This window comes from Canis lupus, chromosome 3 (genome assembly GCF_003254725.2).
Source record: "Canis lupus dingo isolate Sandy chromosome 3, ASM325472v2, whole genome shotgun sequence".
Lineage (NCBI taxonomy): Eukaryota > Metazoa > Chordata > Mammalia > Carnivora > Canidae > Canis > Canis lupus.
In genome coordinates this window covers 61,848,407-61,872,285 of record NC_064245.1, presented here as the reverse complement: position 1 = coordinate 61,872,285, position 23,879 = coordinate 61,848,407, and the positions used below count along the sequence as shown (strand labels likewise).

General features: G+C 52.3%; 2 protein-coding genes across 6 annotated transcripts in view; one reads left to right on the top strand and one right to left on the bottom strand.

Moving 5' to 3' along the window:
• Positions 1 to 20,166, top strand: part of CFAP99 (cilia and flagella associated protein 99) — a 40,114-nt gene extending 19,948 nt beyond the window's left edge. Inside the window, exons 5-17 of one of the 5 annotated variants that reach the window (XM_049108576.1) lie at positions 2,399 to 2,511; positions 3,703 to 3,880; positions 4,117 to 4,197; positions 4,598 to 4,672; positions 5,624 to 5,695; positions 5,823 to 5,911; positions 6,531 to 6,735; positions 11,483 to 11,509; positions 15,678 to 15,819; positions 15,957 to 16,108; positions 16,935 to 17,140; positions 18,984 to 19,146; positions 19,720 to 20,166. In XM_049108576.1, coding sequence (XP_048964533.1) covers positions 2,399 to 2,511; positions 3,703 to 3,880; positions 4,117 to 4,197; positions 4,598 to 4,672; positions 5,624 to 5,695; positions 5,823 to 5,911; positions 6,531 to 6,735; positions 11,483 to 11,509; positions 15,678 to 15,819; positions 15,957 to 16,108; positions 16,935 to 17,140; positions 18,984 to 19,146; positions 19,720 to 19,830 — 1,614 coding nt within the window. In that variant the 3' untranslated portion in view covers positions 19,831 to 20,166. Of the gene's footprint in view, positions 1 to 2,398; positions 2,512 to 3,702; positions 3,881 to 4,116; positions 4,198 to 4,597; positions 4,673 to 5,623; positions 5,696 to 5,822; positions 5,912 to 6,530; positions 6,736 to 11,482; positions 11,510 to 15,677; positions 15,820 to 15,956; positions 16,109 to 16,934; positions 17,141 to 18,983; positions 19,147 to 19,261 lie in introns of all 5 variants that reach the window. The other 4 variants (XM_049108577.1, XM_035714197.2, XM_025437383.3 and 1 more) reach the window with 4 other exon arrangements.
• ZFYVE28 (zinc finger FYVE-type containing 28) overlaps positions 1 to 23,879 on the bottom strand; it is a 159,159-nt gene that overhangs the window by 134,164 nt on the left and 1,116 nt on the right. The window lies entirely within an intron of this gene.

Sequence of the window (23,879 nt, the reverse complement as noted above, 5' to 3'; positions counted from 1 at the left end):
TTTAATGATGGGGTTTCCCAGCTACACAAAAACAAAGAGTTCACAGGGCGAAACGCTTGCATAGTTATCTTAAACCAGGTCTTCATTTCTTGCAGCCCTGGAGCTGACCCTAGAGCAGCCTTGACCTGAACCCAGAGGTGGCGGCACAGGACCCCCCGGGGCTGCCTCACAGTGCAGACCCAGCACAGGCATGCAGAGGGCTGGCTACACATGGCCAGCCCAGTGCCCCCAATGCATTTACCTCCCCCAGAGATTTTCTGTTAGAAGAGTCCTGGAAAAAAAAAAAAAAAGAGTCCTGGAAACAGCCCACACAAATTCCCAAGGGAGCTGGGAGCTGCAGGGGTGCAGTGGCACCTTGTGTCCTCTCTCCTCTGCCCCTGCCCCACCTCCCTCTTCAGTCCCATTGGGTCCACCTGCCAAGCTGTTGGGAATGGTATGGCTGCCCTGGGGCCCCTCCCTGGAAGCTCCCCACAGACCACACCTGGGGTGCTGCCACTGTCATGGTGAGCGATGACGAGGCACTAAGCTGGTTCTCAGGCAGCCTCGGCTATGGTCTCCATGGGACTCAGTGCTGGATGTGGCTCTGGGGCCAGGGGAGTAGCAATCCTGCTCACCCCAAGGAACCCTGTTCACACACTGGAATTCTCCAGACAGCCAGAGAACCTACCCCAGAACCCCGCCCCCATTCCAGCATGTTCCCTGAGGGGCTGCCCTCTCTTCACACCCAGGGAGAATGGTGACCTCGTTTTGGGAAGCCCTGTCCATGGGTGGGGGCAGCAGACCAGCTGACATGCTGAGTGGGAGGGCAGGGATGGAGCAGCAGGGAGCATCTGCCAGGAACAAGAGTAGCGGAGACCCCAGAGCCCCTTTAGGCAAGAAGTGGTAGCAGGTGAAAGACAGCAATGAACCTGGGAGGGCAGGAGAGAGATGATGGATGGTAGCCACGGGCCTGCAGCTGAGAAGACCACTGTGGGGCAGGGAAGGTGGGGAGGGGCTCCTGGGTGGTGGTTGGGGAGGGGCCAGACTGTCAAGTGGAGAAGCCACAAAAGGCTGTAGAAGGACACCTGGCAGCCACTGCATGAAGAAGGATGTGGAGGCCCAAGGGGAGGTGGAGATGAGGACATGGCTGTGGCGGTGCTACCCCACTGCTCCCCTTGCCCGTGGCTATCCCACAGCCTGGCCTCTCCGAGTTCACTGCAGCTGTGAGGGGCCGGACATGCAGCCCCACAGCAGCCCCAGGGGCAGTAGGCCCAGACCCACAGAGCCCAGAGGCCCACAGCGGGGACCCAGCTGCTGACACATACCTCTCCCGCATGCTGCCTGGCCCACCCCCAGTCAAGGCCCACGGCCCAGGACACGCTGTAGGGGACCCAGATGGGGGCATCATATTTCCTGTGTCCACACAAAGCTCTCCTGGGGGACTCAGAACGTGGCGTCGCCTTACAGCCAGTTTTCTGGGCACCTGGTTTGAGTGGTCTGTGGTGGTCCCCTTGACCAGACTAGACCCTCAAAGCTGGGATGTGGCTCAGCTTGGTGCATGCCCCTTACAGAGCAGCCCCCCGATAGGCCTTTGGCATAGCTGACCCTCAGATAAGGGGTGGGGGACTGAGCTTCCTCTCAGCAGTGCAGATGGCCACCTCCTTTGGCTAGGGCCACTCCAGCCAATGGAGTGGCTGGACACTCAATGGACAACCCCCTCTGTCCAGTTCCCAGATAGCCGGCCTCCACTGAGAAGCTAAGCTGTGCTGTGCCTTCTAGAACCAAACCTGGTAGACTAGAGGCCCAGACTAGAAAACAGGAGCCTGGGGCCGCTGGAAGTTCCTGCTGTGGCAGGGCTGGGCCCTCCCGAGGGCACAAGAGGCCCTGCCAGGGAAGACAACTTCAGTGGATTGGCTGGGCGGGTCAGTCCTGGAGCCCACCCCTGGCAGGGGCAGTGGCAAAAAACAATGCAACTCCGTTCTTGGAATTCTAGAACCCATGGGGTGAGGGAGGCAGGCCGCAGTCCATCTGTCCCCACTAGGAATGCTCCAGAAGTGGGTGTGGGCCTTCCAGTTCTGAGCAGTCAGCTCCGGCCGGCACTGGGCCCCCACCAGGGGGATGGGTCCTGCTGGGTTGCGGCATGCTCCAGAATGAGGTGGGCAGCCAGCCCCCCAGAGTAGGCACCCCAGACCAGCATGGGGGGCAGGTGAGCAGCAGTTGGGCTCCCCTCTCTGTTCTGGGGAGGGAGGGCCTGTCCTGAGGGGCCTCCTACCCTGGCGTGGACAGAGGCTTCCTCTCACAGTGTGTTAGCCACACCTGCCCCCTGGACATTGGCTTTGTGTGGGGAACTGGGAGCTTCACCTGGCTGCAGGGGGTCTGGGCTTGAGCCGCCTCCCTCAGGGTCCTATTTCTCTCTCAGTTCCTCGGGTTCTTGTTCAACCCCTTAAGCCTGTGCTCCTGGATCAAGGACGAATGGAGCCTCATCTACGAGACCGCCCATGTGAGCGAGAACTGGATCGATCCCCTGATGAGGTGGGCCAGGCTGGGAGCCTCTCTGTACCCCATGCCCCAAAGCTGCCCTCGCTGCCTGGCCCTGTGTCCCAAATGCCAGCTTCACTGGTATAAGCCAGGACCCACAGTGGGAGGCCCTGCCCTTGGGCTCCGCGAGGCTGCTGGGGTCAGGGTGAAGCTGCCCCCATTGTTTCCCTTCTGATGGGGGGGTTGGGGGGGCCACTTTATCTTCCTGGGGACAGAGGGACTGTTTGGGCCCAAGCAGACCACTGTGCAGCTGCATACAGGAGACCCAGAGGCCTGGGGAAGACAGAAGCCCTTCTGTGGGGAAGAAAACCATGGCCCTGGGGTCTCGGGGTGTCCCTGGAGCTGCCTCTGTTCTGGAGGAAAGTCCTCAGTCCCAGCCAGGCTGGATTCACCATCCATCCACAGGGCTGCCACCAGGGGCCCAGGCCTGGGTTCAGCCTGCTTCCAGGGTGCCCCCTGCCCACCACCCCAACCGTAGCCTAACACTACCGCTCTGGGACCTGCTGCATCCCAGGCCTGCCCTGCCCTGCCTGCCTCCCCCCACCCCGAAATCCCCACTCCCCGCTGGCCCTTGGACAAGCTCTTCTTTCCTCTGGGGGCCGTGGTCCTCAAGCTGGGGCAGGGGCCATTGAAACCATGCTATCTGCCCTCAAGGTTGCTCTAATGGTCAGACTGGTGATGTGGGCTATGCCCGCCTGGGACGTGGGCAGCACCACGCCTTGCCCAAAACCCTGCTTGGGGCACCCCCACCCCAGGCTCTACCCTGCCCCGCCCTACTCCCAGAGCCCCTTCTCCACCAGTCACTGACAGCTCAGCTCCCGGAACGTCCAAGAATCTCCAGCTTCCCCAGGCCTCCTTCCCCTGGGCCATCTGCTGCCCCAGATTAGCTCCATGTCCCCACTGCCACCACCCCCCTCAGACTCGCTGGGCTCCTGCAGCGGAGATGGTTCGGTGTTCCTAGTTCCCCTCTCACTTGGCAGCTGGGCTGGGACCTGATGCTTCTGGCTCTGCTTCCTCACCTGCCCTGTGGCTCCAGGGTGTGGCTTGCACTCAGTGCAGAGTGCCCCACCCTCAAGTAGCCCCGGGTGTGCTTAGTGGGGGGGTCCTTTGCATCCCAAGGGCTGTGCCCTCATTGACCTGCTTCGAAAGTGGCTCTAAGCTGCTGCTCCTACCTTTGCCTTCAAGATGGCAGCCAGAGGTCCAGGAGCTGATCAAGCAGCTGGAGAAAGTGATGACCAATCAGTCCCCTCTTCCAAAGACCAAGGCCAAGGTCACAGAGCCCAAGGAGTTCAACCTGACTGTTCCCCGACCCCGTGCCATTCCAGTGCCTGAGCCGGTCCCTGTCATGACCAAGCCAAAACCAGTAAGTGCAGACATCAGCAGTGGGCACAGGCTGTGAGCCAGTGGGGGGCTGGGCTCTTCCCAGGACTGAGGGTCCTCTGGGCAGACCAGGAGTGTTCAGGGGACCCCACCCAACTGTGGGGAAGCCCAGTTGAACTGGAGCCTGCCCAGTGGATCCCTGCTCTCCTCATGCTGAGGTCTACACCTTCCTCTGAATCATAGCCACTGACCACAAGCTCTTTTCCCACCACCCACCAGATCCCCAGGAGTACCTACCACCCGCCCAAGGAGCAGGAGCAACTAGAGATGACCAGGAGATATAATCGCTGGAAGGCTGAGGTCAGATGTCTCCCTCGACTCCTGCCTTCCTAGACCCCTCCAGAGTGTTTTTTTTTTTCTTTTTTAAAAAGATTTTATTTATTTATTAATGAGAGACAGAGAGAGAGAGAGAGAGAGAGAGAGAGAGAGAGAGAGAGAGAGAGAGAGAGGCAGAGACACAGGCAGAGGGAGAAGCAGGCTTCATGCAGGGAGCCCGACATGGGACTCCATCCCAGGTTTCCAGGATCAGGCCCTGGGCCGAAGGTGGCACTAAACTGCTGAGCCTCCCGGGCTGCCCCCTCCAGGGTGTTATATGGAAAAAGAGAGCAGTTTGGAGCTGGTCTGTGCCTCTGCCCCTTCTGAGACCCGAGGATGCTAGGTGGTGCCCAGGGGGGCCAGAGGCATGTGTTGCTGCTTGCAGGAGCTGCTGCTGAAGGTGAACATCGAGGAGATGCGGTGTGCGGTGCCCAGGTCCCGGGGTACGACCCTGGTGCAGGTAATCCCAGCCCTCTATACCCTGGGCCAGTCTTCATGGTGGCATTTTCTTACAACATGGAAACATTCCTCCCTGTGCCCTGTTAGCGGCGACATGATGAGCCCCTCATTCAGCCTTTTCAGGTTTGGCTCATAGGGGGCAGGCTTCCCATGAGGCTGAGACAGTGCTTGCTCCCCGAGCTGGGCTGAGAGCAGCTTAAGTGCGCAGGTGAGGACGCGGGCACACATCTTCAATGCTCTCTGGGTGTTCCCAGAGTTCCCTACTGACCACTTAATGTTTCTATAAGAAAAACAAAAACCCAAGATATGTTTGTCAGTAAAGAGAAAGTAAACAGAGTAGGACGAGGAAGGCCAGTTCTGGGTGGGTGCTCACTCCAGAGGAGCTGGGCCTGGCCTGCCCTCCCTGCCGTGGGCCCCCCTGGCCGCAGCTGCATGAGGCAGAGATGCCCCGGCCCCCCCAGCAGATGGGGGCGGGCGGAGGAGTGGGCAACCAGCAGAGTAGCGTGACCTGGGGGCACCCTCTGACCCATGGCTCCACACACTGGGGCTGTGGGGGACGTCCTGGGAGTGTCTGCAGGGCAGCAGCAGCTGGCACAGAGCAAGCTTGGGGGACAGCCAGGAAAGGTCATGGAAACCAGCCCCAGGGGCAGCTGGGGTGGGGGCAGAGCCCGAGCCCTGAAGTGCAAGCTCCCCTGCTTGGGAACCCATACCTTCCCTGCCCCTGCTTGGGAGTCTCAACCCTCCAGGAAGGCTGGGGAGGGTGCTAGAGAACTGAAGTGCTGCTGGGGGTAGGGGTCGGGGGAGGGGGCCGTGTGCAGGGGGCTGGCCAGGCAGCAGCAGTTACGATAGAGAGGAATGTGCTGGCTCTCCTGGGGGTGCAGGATCTACCACCTTCCCAGAATGCATTTAAGGGCACCCAGTGGGCACAGGTGCCAGGCTCTGATGTCCACAGGGCTCCGAGAAGAAGCTGCAGCTCCGATTCATGCCCAGAATCCTGAAGACTCCAAAGTTGACATTCTACAAGGTGAGAGGTGATCCTGACCTGGTCACAGTGGGCACAGGTGCTGGTCCCAGTGTCTTCTCCCTGGATGCCCACCTCCTGGCCTGGACGCCACTTCTTGTTCTGTTCTGTGCCCTCCTCTCTCCTGCAGCCCAACAATGTCCCAGTCAAGCTGAACACTGCTGCCATCCTCCGAGAAGGGTCTTTATACCAGCGGCAGGTGGAGAAAGAGCTGCAGAGGTGGGGTCGGCAGCTCCTCATCCTGCTTCAGAGGAGGGGGTGCAGGGACGGCTGTTCTGGGAGAAGAGGGAGACTGTGGGGCCAGTGTTCAGGGCAGATAATCCTGTTCAGGAAGATAATCCTGGCTCAGTGGGGGAAATGGACCACATATAAGGGGCCTTAGCAGAAAGCCAGCCCAGCCTAAACCTCTCTCAGGGGTCACCTCCTTTCCAGACCTCTTCCCAATTACCCCCACTCCCAGACCACCGGCACGGCAGACCCCTGTGCTTACCCCAGAAGTGGGCTGTGGTGGGAGTTTGGGTGGCTGCTCAGATGGATGAGAGGATAGACAAGCGGGCAGAGGAATGTAGATGGACAGACAGGTAGATGGAGTAAGGCCAATGGACAGTCTGGTGACTATACAGGAAGCAGGGGCAGGGAGATATGGCTGAAGGGTGGGTGCACAGGATGGGGACAGGTGGACAGTGGGGGTGGGGATGTGGCTGGCATTGGATGAAGAGTGCCCCATGCCTGTGAGGCCACTGTCCCCAGGGGAGGCAGCGGCGTCCCCATGGCCGGCACAGGTCCTGATCGGGAGGGAATCCAAACCCTGCCTCTAACCGCCCCCCCTGTTCCCCAGGGTGGATAAGCTTGTGGATGGTGCAGGCGACTTCTCTGAGTTTCTTGAGTGGCAGAAGAAGATGCAGGCGAAGGACCAGGAGGAGGCGCTGGCTGCAGGCGAGTGCCGGAGGCTGCAGGGGAAGCTCAGCCGCGAGGAGGCCATCCTGGCCCGGCAGCTCCTCAGGCAGGGCAACAAGCAGAAGGCCGACCAGAAGAAGGAGGAGGTGATGTGCCGCTCACAGGAGCAGCCAGGGGCCCGGGGTGCAAGCTGACCGTGTAGCGCAGGTGTGCTTCCTCCTTCCCCACCTTGACGGGCGGGGGTCCTGGAGGTGCTCAGAGCAGGGGTCTGGCCAGTGCTTCTGGTCCCGACTGCCCCCTCCCAGCCCCTACCAGCAGAGTCAGTTGGCCCCCACATCCACACATGAAGACCTGAGATTCTGGCAGAAACTTCTGACAAGCCAACATGGGGCATGTTTGCATCTGGTGTCCTCTCCCAGGGCGGTCTGTGGAGGTCACCACTTCAGAAGCTGTCGGCATATCAACCTGGGCTCGTCCCCCTGCTAGGACAGGTGGCCTAGGTGGAGGCCCCCAACCAGGGCTCCCCCGAAAGCCTGTTCTTTGCAGTGGGCCTCGCAGTGCCCTGGGCTCTGGGGGCCGCCACAACCCTTAGTGGAGGGAGACTTTCCAGGTGAACTCCACGTTGGATGTTGCTATGTCAGAAAGGAGCCAAGCAGCGCAGGGCTTTTGTGGTATTGCCCTCAAGCAAGTGGTTTTACCAGAGATGCCATGTTGCCTTTCCTGGGTGGTGTGCGAGGGGCTGGGCCTCGGGACCCCTGCAGCACGCACCCCTCCCCATTGAGATTCATGCTGAGCCTGTGAGCGAGAAGAGGCGTCAATGCGCGTGTCATTTGTTATGTGTGGGGCTGAGCGTGTTTTCATATACTGAAGGCCCGCTCCTGGGAATGACCTCTTCAGGGCTTTGGTCCATTTCTTCACAGCTTTAATGAGACACAATTGACAAGTTAGACTCACGTATGGTTAAGGTGTGTGGTGTGACAGGGGTGCCCCGGCAACTCAGTCAGTTATGCATCCGACTCTTGATTCCAGCTCAGGTCAGGATCTCAGGGTCCTGAGATCGAGCTCCGTGTTGGACTGGCACCTCCCCGTTCCCACTGTGCCAGCCCCTGGCTACCACCATTCATCTCTGTTACCATGACTTGGACTGGTTTAGATTCCGCATACAACTGAGACCCTACAGCAGCTGTCCTTCTGTGTCTGGCTTATTTCACTTAATATGTTCCAGGTTCACCCATGGTTTTGCAAGTGGCAGGATTTCCTTCTTTCTTAAGGCTACGTAGTATTTCCATGTCATCTGTCAGACACTTAGGTTGTTTCCAAATCTTGGCTATTGTGAATGATGCTACAATATGCATGGGAGTGCAGATATCTCTTCAAAATAGTGATTTTATTTCTTTTGAATATATATTGGACATGGGATCACTTCTGGGTTCCAATTTTTAAAACTGGTGGTTCTAGGGGTACCCAAATGGCTTGGTCTGTAGAGCATGTGACTCTTGATCTCAAGGTCCTGAGTATGAGCCCCACGCTGGGTGCAGAGATGACTTTTAAAAAGTGGTAATTCTAGGGGCACCTGGGTGGCTCAGTTGATTGAGTGTCCGACTATTAGTTTCAGCTCAGGTCATGATCTTGGGGTTGTGGGATCGAGCCCTATGTCGGGCTCTGCATTCAGACCAGAGTCTGCTTTAGATTTTCTCTCTCCTCTGCTCTCTCTTTCTCTGTGTGTGTGTCTCAGATAAATAAATAAATAGAATCTTTTTTTAAAATCTGATAATTTGGGGGACGCCTGGGTGGCTCAGCGGTTGAGTGTCTGCCTTTGGTTCAGGGTGTGACCCCAGGATCTGGAATCGAGTCCCACATCGGGCTCCTTTCAGGAAGTCTGCTTCTCCCTCTTCCTGTGTGTCTCTCTCTCTGTCTCTCTCTCTCTGTGTATATGTCTTTCATGAATAAATAAAATCTTAAAAGAATAAAATAAAAATAAAATCTAATAATTTTAATTTTTTGAGGAAAAATTAAAATACCATTTTCCATAATGGCTGCACCAACTTACACTCCCACCAACAGTCCCTTTTCTCCACATCCTCACCAATGCTTATCACAGCAATTCCTCACAGGTGTAAGGTGATACCTCACTGACATTCTGATTTGCTTCTCTCTGATAATTAGTGATGACAAGCATCTTTCCAAATACCCGTTGACCATTTGTTCATCGTCTTTAGGAAAATTTTCACGTCCTTTCCCCATGTTTTAGCCACGGTATTTGGCTTTTCTTGCTACTACGTTGTGTGAGTACCTTGTGCATTTTGGATGTTAACCCCCTACTAGATGGACATATGGTATGCAGAAGCTTTCTCCCATTCCACAGGGGCCTTTGCGTTTTGCTGGCCGTTTCCTTTGCTGCACTGAGACCTTTGATGTGGTTTCAGTAGTTCATTTCTGTTCTTGTTGCCCATGCTTTTGATGTCAAATCAAAATAATAATAATAATAATAATAATAATAATAATAATAATAATAATTGTAAGGCCACTTTGAGGGAGTTTTTCTCCTGTTTTCTTCTAGAAGTTTGTGATTTCAGGTCTTATGTTCAAGTCTGTAGTCCACTCTGAATTGATATTTGTGTGTGGTGTAAGGTAAGGGTCCAGTTTCCCTAGCACTACCTATGGCAGATGCGGTCTCCTCCCCCACTGAGTGTTCCGGGGCTAAAGATGGGTCAGGCACTTTCCAATCAGCTCTTAGCCTTTATTGCTTTGATTTATTTTAAGAGTTCTTTACACATTAGGGAAAGTAACCCTTTATAAAATATTATAGGCAATTTCCTCCAGTTGGTCACTTGGCTTTGCTATGATGTATTTTGCAAGGCAAACTTATCAAGCTTTCCTTTTATTGTGTCCACATTTTGAAAGTTGAAAAGTTTTTCCTATACCCATGTTAGAGAGCAGTTCATCCATATGTTCTCTAGCATTTTTTTTCTTTTAGATTTTATTTATTTATTTGGGAGAGAGAAAGCGAGAGACAGAGCACAAGCAGAGGGGGAGCAGCAGGCAGAGGAAGAGAGAAGGGCAAGCTCCCCACTGAGCAAGGAGCCCAATGTGGGACTCAATCCCAGGACACTGGGATCATGACCCAAACCGAAAGCAGGCGCTTAACTGACTGAGCCACCCAGGCTCCCCTCTAGTATTTATGTTTCATTTTTACATCTGGATCTCAAATCTACTCAAAGTTTATTCTTGTACACAGTCTGAGATCTGGATCCACTTTCATGGCCAACCATTTGAGTCTTCTAATCCATGAATGCACTATGTCTCCCCAATTATTTAAATCTTTTATTTCTTTCATCTGTGTTGTATAGTTTTTAGTATCTGAGTCCTGTAAATGTTTTATAAGATTTGTGCCTAAGGATTTCCTTTTTGAGGAATTGTAAATGGGATTGTATTTTCAATTCTGTTGTCCATGTATTTGATGCTAGTAATATTTTTTTAAGATTATTTATTTATTTATTTATTCATGAAAACCAGAGAGAGAGAGGCAGAGGTATCGGCAGAGGGAGAAGCTCTCCTCTGCAGGGAGCCTTATGTGAAACTCGATCCCAGGACCCCGAGATCACACCCTGAGCCAAAGGCAGACACTCAACCACTGAGCCACCCAGGTGCTCCAATGCTAGTAATATTAAAATGTAATTGACTTTTGTGTATTGATCTTTTATCTTGTGACCTTGCTGAACTCCCTTATTTTTCTAGGACAAAGAGTTTTATTGTACATTCCTTAGGATTTTCTATGTAGACAATCATGTCATCTATAAAGAACAGTTCATTTCTTTATTTCTGACCTGCATTCCTATAATTTGCTCTTCTGACATATTGCTCTGGCTAAAACTTCCAGGACTGTGTTGGAGAAGAATGAGAGCATAAATTTATGCCTAGTTCATGATATCAGGGGAAATCAGTCTTCTACCATTAAGGACTGATGTTGGATATACTCTCCATCATGTTGATGAAAGTTCCACAAGTTTTTATTAGGAAAAGGTGTTGAATTTCATCAAATGCTTTTCTGCATCAATGGATATGATCATGTGACTTTTCTTTGGGTGGTGAATATAGTAGATTCGTGACAAAATGATGAATTCTTAATCACATGATGGAGTTTCAAATATTGAACCAGCTTTGCATCTCTACCATAAACCCCACTTGGTTATGGTACTTAATTCTTTTTACATTTGCTAATTCCATTTGCTACTATTTTTATTTTGTTCAAGTGTTTCTACAGAGAGTTTCATGCATAATGTTACTCTGTGCTTTTCTTTTCCTGACTTGGTCTAATTTTGTTGTCAGGGTCACACCAGCTTTGTTAAGGTGAATTTGGAGGTCTTCTTTCCTCTTTCATTTATCTCTAGGGGAGATTTGGTGTTAATTCTTTCAACATTTTGCAAAATTCTCCAGTGAAATCATCTAAGCCGGGAAATTTCTTTTTTGAAAGCTTTCAAATTACAAATTTAATTTCTGTAAAAGATATAGGACTATTCAAATGATCTGCTTCATAATGGGGGAGTTGTGGTCATTTGTGTTTTTTTAAGGAATTTGCCCATTTCACTAAGTTGTCAAATGTATGCACGTAGAGTTGTTTGTAATATTCTATTATCATCCTTTTTTTAATATCTGTATGATCTATAGCGACATAACCTGTTTCATTCTTGATATTGGTAGGGTTGTACTTTTTTGCTTTTCTTCTGTAAGTCTTGCTAGAGATTTGTCAATTTCATCAATCTTTTCAAAGAACCAGCTTTTTTTATTGATTTTTCTTTACTGTTTTTGCTGTTTTCAACGTCATTGATCTCTGCTCTTCACTATTTCCTTCATTCTACTCACTTTGAGTTTATTTTGCTCTGCTTCTTCTAGGCACTTGATATGGAGCTTAAATTACTGGTAAGAGACTTCTCTGCTTTTCTATTGCGAACATTCAGTGTTATTCATTTCCCTTTTATTTACTGCATTAGCCATGTCCCAAAAATTGTGATATATTGTATTTCATTTTCATTCAATTTGATGTATTTTTTCATCTTCCTTCAGATTTTTCCCTTTGGCCCATGGACTACTTAGAAGTGTGTTGTTTAGTTTCCAAGAATGTGGGGATATTCTTGTTATCTTTCTGTCTCTGATTTCCATTGTGACTCCATTGTAATTGTTGAACACACCCCTGTATGATTTCAACAATTGTAAATTTGCCGAGATTGGTTCTGTGGCCCGGATGTTGCCGATCACACTGTGTTCGGTGCCTTTGGAGAAGAATGAGTATTGCACTGTTGCTGTGTGTTCCATATGGATGGGCAGCTCCTGCTGGTTGAGAGAGTCGTTGAGATCGGCCACATCCTCGCTAACCCTGCATCTAGTTGTCTCCTGGTCACTGGAGAAGGAGTGTGAAGTATTCACCTATAATTGTGAAGTTGTTGTCTTCTCCTCTTGGTCACATCAGTGTTTGCTGCTCATATTTTGCAGCCCTGTTGTCTGATGCATATACGTTTAAAATTGCTGGGTGTTCTTAGTCCCTCTGCCTGGTAATTTCCTTTGTTCTGAAGTTGACTGTATCTTGCATTAACTGCCAGTCCTGTTTCCCTGGATTAATGTTTACGTGAACCAGGCCACCTCTGCGCACGCATGTGCACGCATGCACACACGCGCGCGCACACACACACACACACACACACACACTGCCTCCACTGCCAGTCTTCCTTCCAGGAATGGTGACAGAGGTTGGCTGTGCAGCCCCATCCTTTTGTCAGCCTGCTTGTGTGAGTGATGTTCACTGGCAGATGGTCTGCCATCCTGACACTATGTCCAGAGATGGGGTGATTGTAGGGCAGGCGGGTTTCCGAGGCCCACACGGGCTCCTGCATCTTCCTAGGCGAGTGGTAGGGGTGCCCACATCCTCTCCAATATCTTGGCATGATCTAGCACCATCCCTCCTGACCCCAAAGGTCTTGTGAGTAAAAGATCTCCAGGTAAGAACCAAAGGCGTTGCAGGCCACCCAACAACAGTATGGGGAGAAAGCACCCGGAGAGGGTTTGACAGCCCAGCCACATCTGGGTATTCATCTGAATACTCCCCTCAGCCTTGTAGACAGACTGTCATAATTAGGCTGCTTGGGGACAGCACCCCAACCCCAAATAGTGTCCTTCAAAGTCTGGCTAACCCTGACTGGAGCATCTTTTATAAGCCCAGTGGCTTCTTTCCCCATCCTGGAATGTCCAGTTATATGCATTTACATCACTCATATGTTTTATATGAACTAGGCACAGTAGATGGCACTAAATATTTGAAGAGAAGGGGATTTTAATTTCTCTTGTATGGTTCATGTTGGATGATGACTCAGCCCTTGTGTCTTATTTAACTAACTTTTGCCGTGGCTGGTCAGAGGTTCCAATGCTATGGCCTGGTCCACTGGAGCCCTTCCAGCTGCCCTGCCCTCTGCACCTCTCTGGGGGTGCTGAGGAGGTGGGAACCTTCATCTTTACTTGCCAGCAAAGACAGGGGCAGGGCCTGAGGTGGTCAAGTTGGTCCAGGCAGAGATGGCACTTGAAGTCCTGCATGTCTTCCTCCTTTTGGGCCTCTTCCATGCTCCTGCACCACCCACACCCCTGTTCCACGCCCATTTACGGAGAGCCTGGAGATGCTGCCTCTTGCCCTCCCTCCTGACTGTTCCTGAGGTACAGCCTAGCTGGGGACCTGGGGACACCACAGCGCAGGCCTCCTCACCCACAGCTCATTTATTCTTTGTCGTCATTTACACACATGAGGTAAGTACCAAAATCCTCGCAGATTTTGGTAGCTCACCTCTTTACACCTCAGATTTCCACATGAGCATTTTCTACTTATTACCAAGTTTTTGAAGCTACTTTTAAACAATATACTTTATATTTTGGAGCTGTTTTAAGAGTCACAGAAAAGTTGCAAAGATAGTACAGAGAGTTCCCGTGTGTCCCCCCCACCCCCGCCAACACCTTCCCCCATCCCTTCTTCACCCAGCACTCTGCTGGCCGCATCTTCCATCACCATACCGGGTGTCCAGGCTGCCACAACAAAGCACCACAACCTGGAGGGCTCACATCATAGTTCCTGAGGCCCCAAGTCTAAGATCAAGGAAGGTGGCAGGGGGCCATGGTCCTGGCTACATTTATTGGCAAGGATCCTTCCTCACCTCTTCCAGCTTCTGGTGACCCCAGGAACTCCATGGTTTGTGGCGGCCTCACCCCAGTTCTGCCTCCATCCTCACAGAGACATGTGTCATGCATCCACGTCTCTCTGTGTCCTCTCCTTACGAACATTGGTCATTGAATTGAGGGCCCACCCTAAACCCAGGATGGTTTCATCTTGAGATCCTCAACTAATTGGACATGAGATCACATTCTGAGGTTCCAGGTAGATGTTAGTTTGGGGCGGGGTGGGGGAGACTCTGGCCCACTGTGCCATGGTATATTTGTCACAGCTAAGTAGGCAACATTGGTACATGACTCTTCACTGAACTCCACACTTTGTTTAGATTTTAGCTCATCTTTTCCCACAAATGCCCTTTCCTGTCCCAGGACCCTCAAAGAGTCATGTCTCAGATTCTTTTTGGGTGTGACAGCTTCTCAGGCTTTCCTGGTTTTGATGACTTCAATAGTTGGAGAAGAGCTGACCAGGTATCCTGTAGATCGCCCCTTGGTGGGGATGTGTCTGTTGTTCTTGTCATAGTTAGACTGGGGTTGTGGGTTTTGGGAGGAAGCCCGCAGAGGTGAAGTGCTCTTCCCATCACATCCTCTCAAGGGCATCTGCTTTCAACAGACTCATCACTGTGATGTTGACTTGGTCCCCTGGCCAAAGCTGTGTCTGCCAGGTTTCTCTGCTGCTGTCATCCTCACCCACTGGACAGTACTCCGCAGAAGGGGTCTCTAAGCAGAGCCCACACTCAAGGAGTGGGCACCTGCTGAGAATTCTTCTGCACGAATGACTTTCTCTACTCCCTCACTTATTTATTTACTCAATCACTTCTTTCAGGGGGACTCATGAATGTGTATTTTACATTTTGTGTTATAAACCAACAGGGCAGTATTGTGTTGTGAGCTTGGGCCTTGGGCCTTTGAGCTCTTTCAGGTTGGCTCCTGTGTCCCTCTGACTGCCTCTGTCCTTCTGTTGTGTGAGCACTTCCTTACTTTTTTGGCACACATCGAAAAGGATGGTCAAGAGCCATTTTTGATACATGCCAGCAAATTGTTTTATAGAAGGATGACATCGTGCCTGGTGTCTGCACCTGAAGTCCAAGCTGCCTGCAGGCTGGTTCCCACTTACTGTGCAGCCGAAGACAAGCCCCTAGTTAGCTGCACGGATCAGCAGGGGTTGGGAGTTCCATAGCTCCCTGGCCAATCTGGACCAGTGACAGGAGGTGTAAATCCCACATTGTGCATTGTAGTTTCTTGAGGACTAAAAACTATGATTCGAATTGTACACAGTAGCATCAAACAGGAAGCAATCTGAATGTCCATCCACAGTAAAATGGATGAAAGGTTTGCGATATGTTCCCCTAAAACATACAGCCACAAAAATAAGTCAGCTACAATCCAGGAGATAATATTATGAACCTTATATATGCAGTGCAGAGTTGAAGAGGCAAGAACACCTGGATACAGGAGGATTCCAGTCACATGCATCCAAGTGGCAAAACTACCCCCTATTCTGCTGTTTAGACTGCACATCAGAAGAGAGTGGGGTGACCAACAGGACATGGCTGGGGGGTCATGTGACAGGGAGCCTGAGGCTGCCCAAGGGGGCTAGCATGTCCTGTGCTCTGGTGGGAATCCAGGGCAAACTCGTGGTTCTGACTTGGTTTCCCCAGGACCACAGTGGAGGGAGGGAGGGAGGGAGGACATGAGGTATAACTTCCCCAGTAGGCCCTGACCTCCAGGGGACTCCCAGAGGCTGATGAGCTTAGAGCCCGGTTCCAAGGTGACTTGAGGTCAAGGGCTGGTTCTGCTCCCTAGACCTCATGCTGCTCTCAGGGCTGGAGCAGACCAGGGGGCCCCTCCAGCTTTGACCATGGTGGGTTGGTTGTTTGAGCAGACGGCTGAGCTGATGCAGCAGTGTGCTGAGAGGCGCCTCCAGGAGGAGAGGTCCATAAAGGAGCTGGTGGAGCAGGTGATAGAGGTGCAGAAGAATGTTAAGGTGGCACAGATGAAGCTCCTGAAGGGCCGAAGGCAGATAGGTATGGTGGGGGGCCAGGTACCATGAGGCCATTCCCAGCTCAGGTCTCATGCTGGCTTCTGGCCTCAAGTGAGTTGCTATGGTTGGTGAGAGCCCAACTGCCCTCTGTGAGCCTCAGCACCCTGCTTGGCCCCCAAGTTCAGGAGGTGATAGAGGAGAGCCGGGAGCTGCTACAGCGCACCGCAGAGGCAGCCAAGGAGGAGCAGAAGCGGCGCTGTGAGCTCATCGCTCAACATCGAGCTCTGGAGACACAGCCCATGCGCAAAGGCAAGCTGGTGGACCTGACCCAGGTAAGGACACGGCCGGTCCTAGGGGAGCCTCCCCATGTCTTGCTGTGCCTAGCATGGCCATGAGAGGGCATGTCCAGAATTCCCACCAACACCAAAGGAGATCTGGCCCAAAGCCAAGATCCACCTAGCATGTGTGGCATGCCCAGCTGTGGATGTTGCACCTGCCATGCTGGAGGCCTAGGGCTGGCCCAAGAGTTCACAGTCCTGTCGAGGAGACCTCTGTGACCTCTGGGGGCAAGAGGGAAGGGGCTGTGGGCAAGGTAGGGCTTCACAAGATAGGCTTCATGTTGAAGGAGGCCCCGGGACTCCCCAGGCCCAAGTGGGAAGGGCAATGTAGGGAGAGTGTAGGTGTGCAAAGGCCAGATGAGTGGAGGCTGAGAGGAAAGCCCCGATGCCTTGAAGCCTGTGTGAGAAGCACCATGAGAGGCCTGGCTAGCATATGGAGAGGTGGAAGCAGGCCTGGGAGGGCCATGGGAGCTGGTCTGGGAGCCTGGCCTGATCCCAGTGGATGTGGGAAGTCCAGAGGGACTCTGCCCAGGTGCCCAGGGCCTGGCTTGGGGAAACAGTGGCGAGCTCCATTTGGGCCCTAACACGGTAGAGGGGTCTACAGGGCACTCAGCTGAGATGTGTGATCACCAGAGGGCTGGAGAGGCCGGGGTGCTACTGAGCAGAGGGAAGGAGGTCTCCTGAGCACAGGGGCCAGACTTCCAGAACCTGGGGGAGGGGCACTGGTGTTGGTGCAGAGGGCAGGTCAGGGTGCAGAAGATAACCATGCAGGCTGGTCATGGGCCTGACGCCCAGCTTCGGGCCTCCCCATCACCTGAAGATCCCTGGATATGGCCTGGAAGGGGAGATGTCTGTGGTGGAGCTTCGAGAGCGGCTGGCCCTGCTCAAGGAGACCCAGCAGCGTAAGGAGGAAGAGAAGCGAGACCAGATCATCCAGGCCAAGCGCGCCAGAAGCCAGGGACTGCAGAATATGGTGGAGCAAATCTCACTGTGCCGTGCGGCCATGGGGAGGTCTGCGGCCTTGAGGTCGGTACCAGTGGTCCCAGGGGTGGGTGCCTCGGCAGGAGCAAGGAGCCAGTCTTGCCCTGCCTTTGCCTCCACCTGGGTGGGTTCTCCCTGCAACAACATACCACCATCCTGCAGTTTCTTTGCAATAGCTTCTTCCACTCCTACTCTTTTATTGGATCACTTTCAGACATATGAAAATGATGAAAAAATTGTGCAGTGAGGCCTTGGACGCAAAATGATTGCATGTAGGGCATGAGTACAACCTTTGCCATGTGTTTCATCTAGCTAGCTACTTATCTGCCCCTTTGGAAGTAACTGTAACCTCAGACACTCTTCACTCTCAAACACTTTGGTGTGCCTCTTCTGAAAAAAAGACATTGTCCTACATAACCACAGCACAATGACACAACTAGAAAATTCAACAAAAATTCCTGTCATCTAAATAGCCTCTCCATGTTTCTCTAAGGTCCCAAGACTGTTTGCTGTATTTTTTTTCTTTCTTTTTAGACCAGAAACTGGCTAGGATTCACATATAGCATTTGATTTTCAAGCATCTCGCTTGACTACTGTCTTTTAAGGGAGAGCATCACACACATACCCCTTTTGTTTTGGGAACAATGTGGTGACTTCCAGCCCCATGCGTCTGTCCCATGGCAGTGTGGTAGGGCACTGATTGGTGTCACATCCTGGGGTCAGGCTGACCTTTGGGCCCTGGCCTGATACCACAGCACAGGAAGGCAAGGCTGGTCCAGGGGACATGACACCCAGCCCTGTCATAGCATAGTCTGATTCAGGATCTGGCACACAGGACTCCAGAGGAAGTGTATAACTGGGGTGGGGTGTATAGGAGGGAGGACAGTCACTATTAATACTGAGTGACTGCTGCTTGGTGACAGCTGTGGGGGCTGCCCAGGCATGGTTGGCTGGCCATTGGGCAGGTCTGTAAGGTGGCAGGTACTGTGGAGACCTCACCACTTCCAGACTCAGCTAGATAGACCCCACATGCAATCTGGCTGGTGTTGGGGAGCCCTCAGGAGTCCAGACCTGCTAACAAAGCTCCTGGAACCCTCTGCGTGCAGCCAGACCTCATGGCATTAATTCACCAGGACCATTTTTTAAAACAGATTTTAATATTTATTTATCACACACACACACACACAGAGGCACAGGCAGAGGGAAAAGCAGGCTCCATGCAGGGAGCCCGATGTGGGACTCGATTGGAGGACGGCAGGATCATGCCCTGAGCTGAAGGCAGACGCTCAACCGCTGAGCCACCCAGGCGCCCTCACCAGGACTATTTGAGTGGACAGTCTGTCCGGAGGCCGGTGGAACGTTCCTGCACATGCCCTGATGCTGCGATTCGCACTTAAACCGAAGGCATCAGGAAATAGTCTGTGTACTGAGATCTCGATTGTTTATTTATTCAAAAGAGACAGAGAGGCAGACACAGGCAGAGAAGCAGGCTCCCTGTGGGGAGCCCCATGCAGAACTCCATCCCAGGGCCCCAGGATCACATGAGCCAAAAGCAGCAGCTCAACCACTGAGCCAGGCTCCGGGAGACCTCATTTTGGAAGGAAAAATGGCCTAGGATGACACAGATCTGCAAAGCTCTATTAGCAGCTGTTGCCATTAGGCAAGAGGGTGGCAAGGAGAGCGCATGATACAAGAGGGTTTTCACTTTTTTGCTCCGAATACCTACGTATCTAATATACGTAGAATGCATTTTTTAAATGTTAAGTGCACAGTAAAACGGTAGTGGCTCTGGGGGGCGGCACCGCAGCGGTCCTCGGAGGGTGTCTCCCGGTGGCATCACTGACCTTCGGTTAGGGCCGGTCCTAAGCCCGCCCCGTCGCCCACGCAGGTGGGAACAGAAGAAAGCACAGTCCGCGGCCCCGGGGCCGCCGTCCCAGGACCAGCGCGTGCTGGAGCTGCGGCGCAGGATCGAGGAGAGCGCAGCGGAGCGCCGCAAGCAGGCAGCCTCCGGGCCGATCTCTGCGCCGCGAGCCCCGCGCCCCAAGCCGCGGGTGAGCCCTGCGAGCCGGCGGGGAGGCCGGGGGGCGGGGAGGAGGGCGAGGGTCGGTCGGGGGTCGGTGGGAGCGGCCCTGGACCTCGCCGACCTTTCCGCCTGCCCGCCTGCAGGCGCAGCTGGAGTCCAGGCATTGGGTAGAGCTGCAGCAGAGCCGCGAGCGCCGGCTGCGGGCGCTGCAGAGGAGCTGCGTGGACGCCTAGCACTGGCGCCGCCTGGAGGCCGCCTGAGCCGGGGGGCGCGGGGCGCGGGGCACGCCCCCAGACCCCGGGGATCCCCACCAATAAAGCGTGCGGCCCGCGGAGTGCGCCTCCTCTTCCTCGGCCGCGAGCCCGCCCTCCCCTCCCCGGAGTCCCTGCCCCCAGCTCCACAATCTTGCCCGCCCCAGAGTCCACCTGTCCGGAACCGGGTTGCTGGATGAAATGCCAGCGCAGTGATTGGGCGGGACAAACACGCTAAAAAATGCATCCGCTCTTTTTCTGCAACTCAGATTTATCTGGGTGCCCTGTATTTTACGTGCTAAATCTGGCCGCCCTTGCCCAGATTCCAGCGCAAAGCATTATCCTTGCAGCTCCTGAGAACGCCCCGAGCCACCTCTGTCCTGAGTCTGCGTAACCTGTATGGTGGGGCGTGCGCGTCTGCTTGGAGAAGTGGCCGGGATGCTGGAGCCACTAGGAAATGACTTACCTCGAGCAAAGCTCACTGCGGCCATAGCGGGGGAGGGGGCCCATGGAGAGGAGCAACTGTCCCCCACCCCCATTCTGCTGATGAGGCTGGTAGTCCTCAAAGAGTAAAGTAACCAGCCCTTTAAAAGCCTTGACCTAGGGACGTCTGGGTGGCCCAGTGGTTGAGCGTCTGCCTTCCAATCGGGCGTGATCCTGGACTCCCGGCATCGAGTCCCACATCAGGCTCCCTGCATGGAGCCTGCTTTTCCCTCTGCTTATGTCTCTGCCTCTCTCATGAATAAATAAAATCTTAAAAAAAAAAAAAAAAAAAAAAGAAGAGGCCTTGACCTAAAGTTTGCATGACTTTAGAGTATCACCCAGACTTCTCCAGCAGTACGGAAGGAACCTGGAGCCAGCGGACATGAACCCAGACCAGGACATATTCATCTTCTTGGCTCCTCTGGATCCAGCACCAGGCTGGAGAGGGCATGACCTTGAGGGCTGGCTGAATGAAAGCCTGCTGCTGAAATGTAGGATCATGAATAAAGCATGATGTGCTGCAGCTCCCAGGAAGGATAGAGTATGGGCAAGTCCATGGGGGTGGGGGACAGTCAGGGAGATGGGATTTCCAGGAGAGAGAGCTCCCCAAACCTGACTTCCTCCTGGGGTCTGGGGGTGAGATGGTGTCTCAGGAAAGGAGGCTGGACCCCAGGCACATTCTGACCAGGAGGATAGGCATCTTGAAGTAACAAGAACAGACTGAACACCAGGGTTCTCCCCCAATATTCTGAACAGTGTCAGAAACCCAGGAATTTCCTGGTTCATAGAGACATTTCCTACCTCCCTCTCACAAAAGCTGGGGACAGATTAAATTTCATTTAAAGAAATAAACATGACATTTCTTACATCCTGTGTTACATGTGAATTCAAACCCATTTCATTTGGTATCAAGGAAATACATTGATGATGACCTGTCCATAGTGTCCCTCAGGAGCACTGAGAGTTTGAAATGATGAATTACGAACTCCCATAACTGGCAATCCAAGATAGGGTGGGCTTCAGGACATGCCTGATGCAGTTCTGTCTTCAAGCTGGTAGCACTCATGACATCCAGGGTTAGAAGGGTCATCACTCCCTGGTGGCTCTATTAGGAGGGTTCTCTGTCCTCAGAGCCTTGTGTGAACATCTGCTCCAGTCTCACTGACCTGCACCAAACAAGCTCTGCTGAGCCAGTTCTTGCAGCAGGGGAAGGTCTATATGGGAGCCCAAAGCAAGCACTGTGGCAAGAGGGGAGGAAAACCTTTCACCTATCAGACTGACTTCTGGAGCAGAGGGGAGAGGTGATAGCTTAACATATTTGTGATGCTGTTGGCAATGATGCTGGTTGGCAGCCCATACCAATGTCCCTAACTGGCCTCTTGGACTGGGTGGCTGCTCAGAGCTGCCTTAAGAGTACCTGGAGCTTCTGTTCCATACCAACCTGGGTGGGAACAGGCTTTGGGCCATCCCCTGAGGTTGTGGCCTGAGGGCAGACCATGTATTCCAGATTAATGGCAAAGTGTCTCTGGTCTCCCAGGTTCCCTGCCTCATGATTGCCCATTAAGACGCAGTCTATTTCCCTCAGTCCTTGAATCTGGGCTGGCTTACTTTGGCCAACAGGGTACAGCAGAAGTGGCTGTGTGCCAGTTCTGAGGCTGGGCCTCACGTGGCCTTGGAACTCCTCTTTGTTCTCTTGAAACCCTGCCGGGCCCCAATGTGAGGATGTCCAGGGTGACCTACTGACATGAGACACAATATGAGGTCAGCCAGTTGTCCCAGCAGAAGCCGTTCTCACCCATACTACATACCAGCAGAACCAGAACCTTCCCCTGCCCCCACTAACTTGTAGATTCATTAACAATAAATGCCTATTTGCTCAAAGCACTGAGCTTTGAGGTTTGTCAGAAGCAGCAGCTGACATACCCTCTAGAGTTGATAGCCTTCATTTACTGAGACTTCCCGGCTACCTGCATGAGCCTTTTAAAACAACTTTTAGGGCAGCTCTGGTGGCTCAGCAGTTTAGCGCTGCCTTCGGCCCAGGGTGTGATCCTGGAGACCTGGGATCGAGTCCCATGTGTGTGTCTGTGTGTGTCTCTCATGAATAAATATAATCTTTTAAAAAAATAAAACAATTTTTATTTGAGGAGGGAGCAGAGAACACCCAGAGCCTGATGTGGGGCTTGATCCCATGACCCTGAGATCATGACCTGAGTCCAAACCAAGAGTTGGACACTTAATGGACTAAGCCACTGAGTCACCCCCTTCATGAGCCCTTTGAGAGAGAGTCAAACTGCCCCTGGAAAGAGGGCCAGCCAGGAGAGGTCAGGTCCAGCTGGTGCTGTGAAAGCTCTCTCTGGACCACCCAGGGAATTGACATTCTGCTTCAGTGTATTTTCTGCATAAGTGCAGCCAGAAGACCTTCACTGACAGTACCTAAAACTCACTTGGGCAGAGAGAGGTTCTTTGCAAATAGTTAAAAAGCTGATCCTCAGACCTCATCACAGATTCGGGTTCTCGTGTGATGCCCAATAATCTACATTGGCTGTGTGGCACTTGGAAGTACCAAGGTCTCAGTCTTTTCTCTGAGCTGAAAACATTCAGGGCCAGATGCATTATCTGTGAGGAAGTCAGGGATGTCCATACCCCCAAGTTCAATGTCAACTGAGGTTTGGAGAGAACTTGAAGCTCACAGACCCTGTGAGGCCTGGGTGGCTCAGTGGTTTAGCGTCTGCCTTCTGCCCAGGGTGAGATCCTGGAGTCCTGGAATCGAGTCCCGCATTGGGCTCCTTGTGTGGAGCCTGCTTCTCCCTCTGCCTGTGTCTCTCTGCCTCTCTCTATATCTCTGTGCCTCTCATGAATAAATAAATAAAAACCCTTAGGAAAAAAAAAAAAAAAAAAGCTCATAGACCCGGAGATCATGACCTGAGCTGAAAACAAGGGTTGTGGACACAACTGACTGAGCCACCCAAGTGCCCCTCAACTCACATCTTTAATGTGATGTAGTAAAGTTATAAATAGAAAACCCCAATTTTTCTTTAGGCTGTGAAATTCAAATTACTAATCTTATTTTTAAAGGTTTTATTTATTCACAAGAGACACGGAGAGAGGCAGAGACATAGGCAGAGGGAGAAGGCTCCTTGCAGGGAGCCCGATGCAGGACTTGATCCCAGGACCTGGGATTGTGCCCTGAGCTGAAGGTAGATACTCAACCACTGAGGCACCCAGATGTCCTCTAATCTTATTTTTTAAAATCTATAACTATCATTTTGATTGGTTGTATATGGTTCCATTTATAGGCTGAAATCCCCTTTCACATTTTTTTCGATATTTATTTTATTTTAGAGAAAGAGAGATTCTGCGGGTAAGGGGGTAGGGCAGAGGGAGAGAATATCAAGCAGACTCCCTGCTCAGTACAGAACCAGAGGAAGGGCTCAATCCCACCACCAGTGAAGTCATGACCTAAGCTGAAACCACAAGAGTCCGATGATTAACCATCTGTGCCACCCAAGGATTCCCCACCTTTAACACTTCAAACTGCATTTATAATGTAGAATCTAAACTTACATTTTAGCATTTCTGTTGTCTGCCTTATCAAGTATTTAAAAATTCCTATAGATGTGTTAAAGGTCTAATTTCTCTTAAATTTGTAAATTCTGATATTCCAGTTATGATGACAAACTAAAATCTTGTACTTTCCAACTTAAAATCACTATTTCATGCAGAATCAGACTTATCTGACACTCTACCATGCCAAATTCTTTTACAATTACGTAAGTATCAAACAGAGACTGCTTGTAAACTCGACACAGAACCATTAATGCTCTCTGGTTTTGACCTGCTTTGTCGTTCCCATACGTGACTCAATCGTCTGGGCTGAAGAGCCCCTCTTAGTAAACAGTCCACCCCAGGCATTTGGAGTGACAGCCTCACTGCCAGAGGGTGTCCGGGGACCAGCGGTGACGGCCACTGCCTGGATCTGGGTTCCCTTAGAACAGTGGGGACAAGCCAGCCAGGCTTTCTGTTGCCA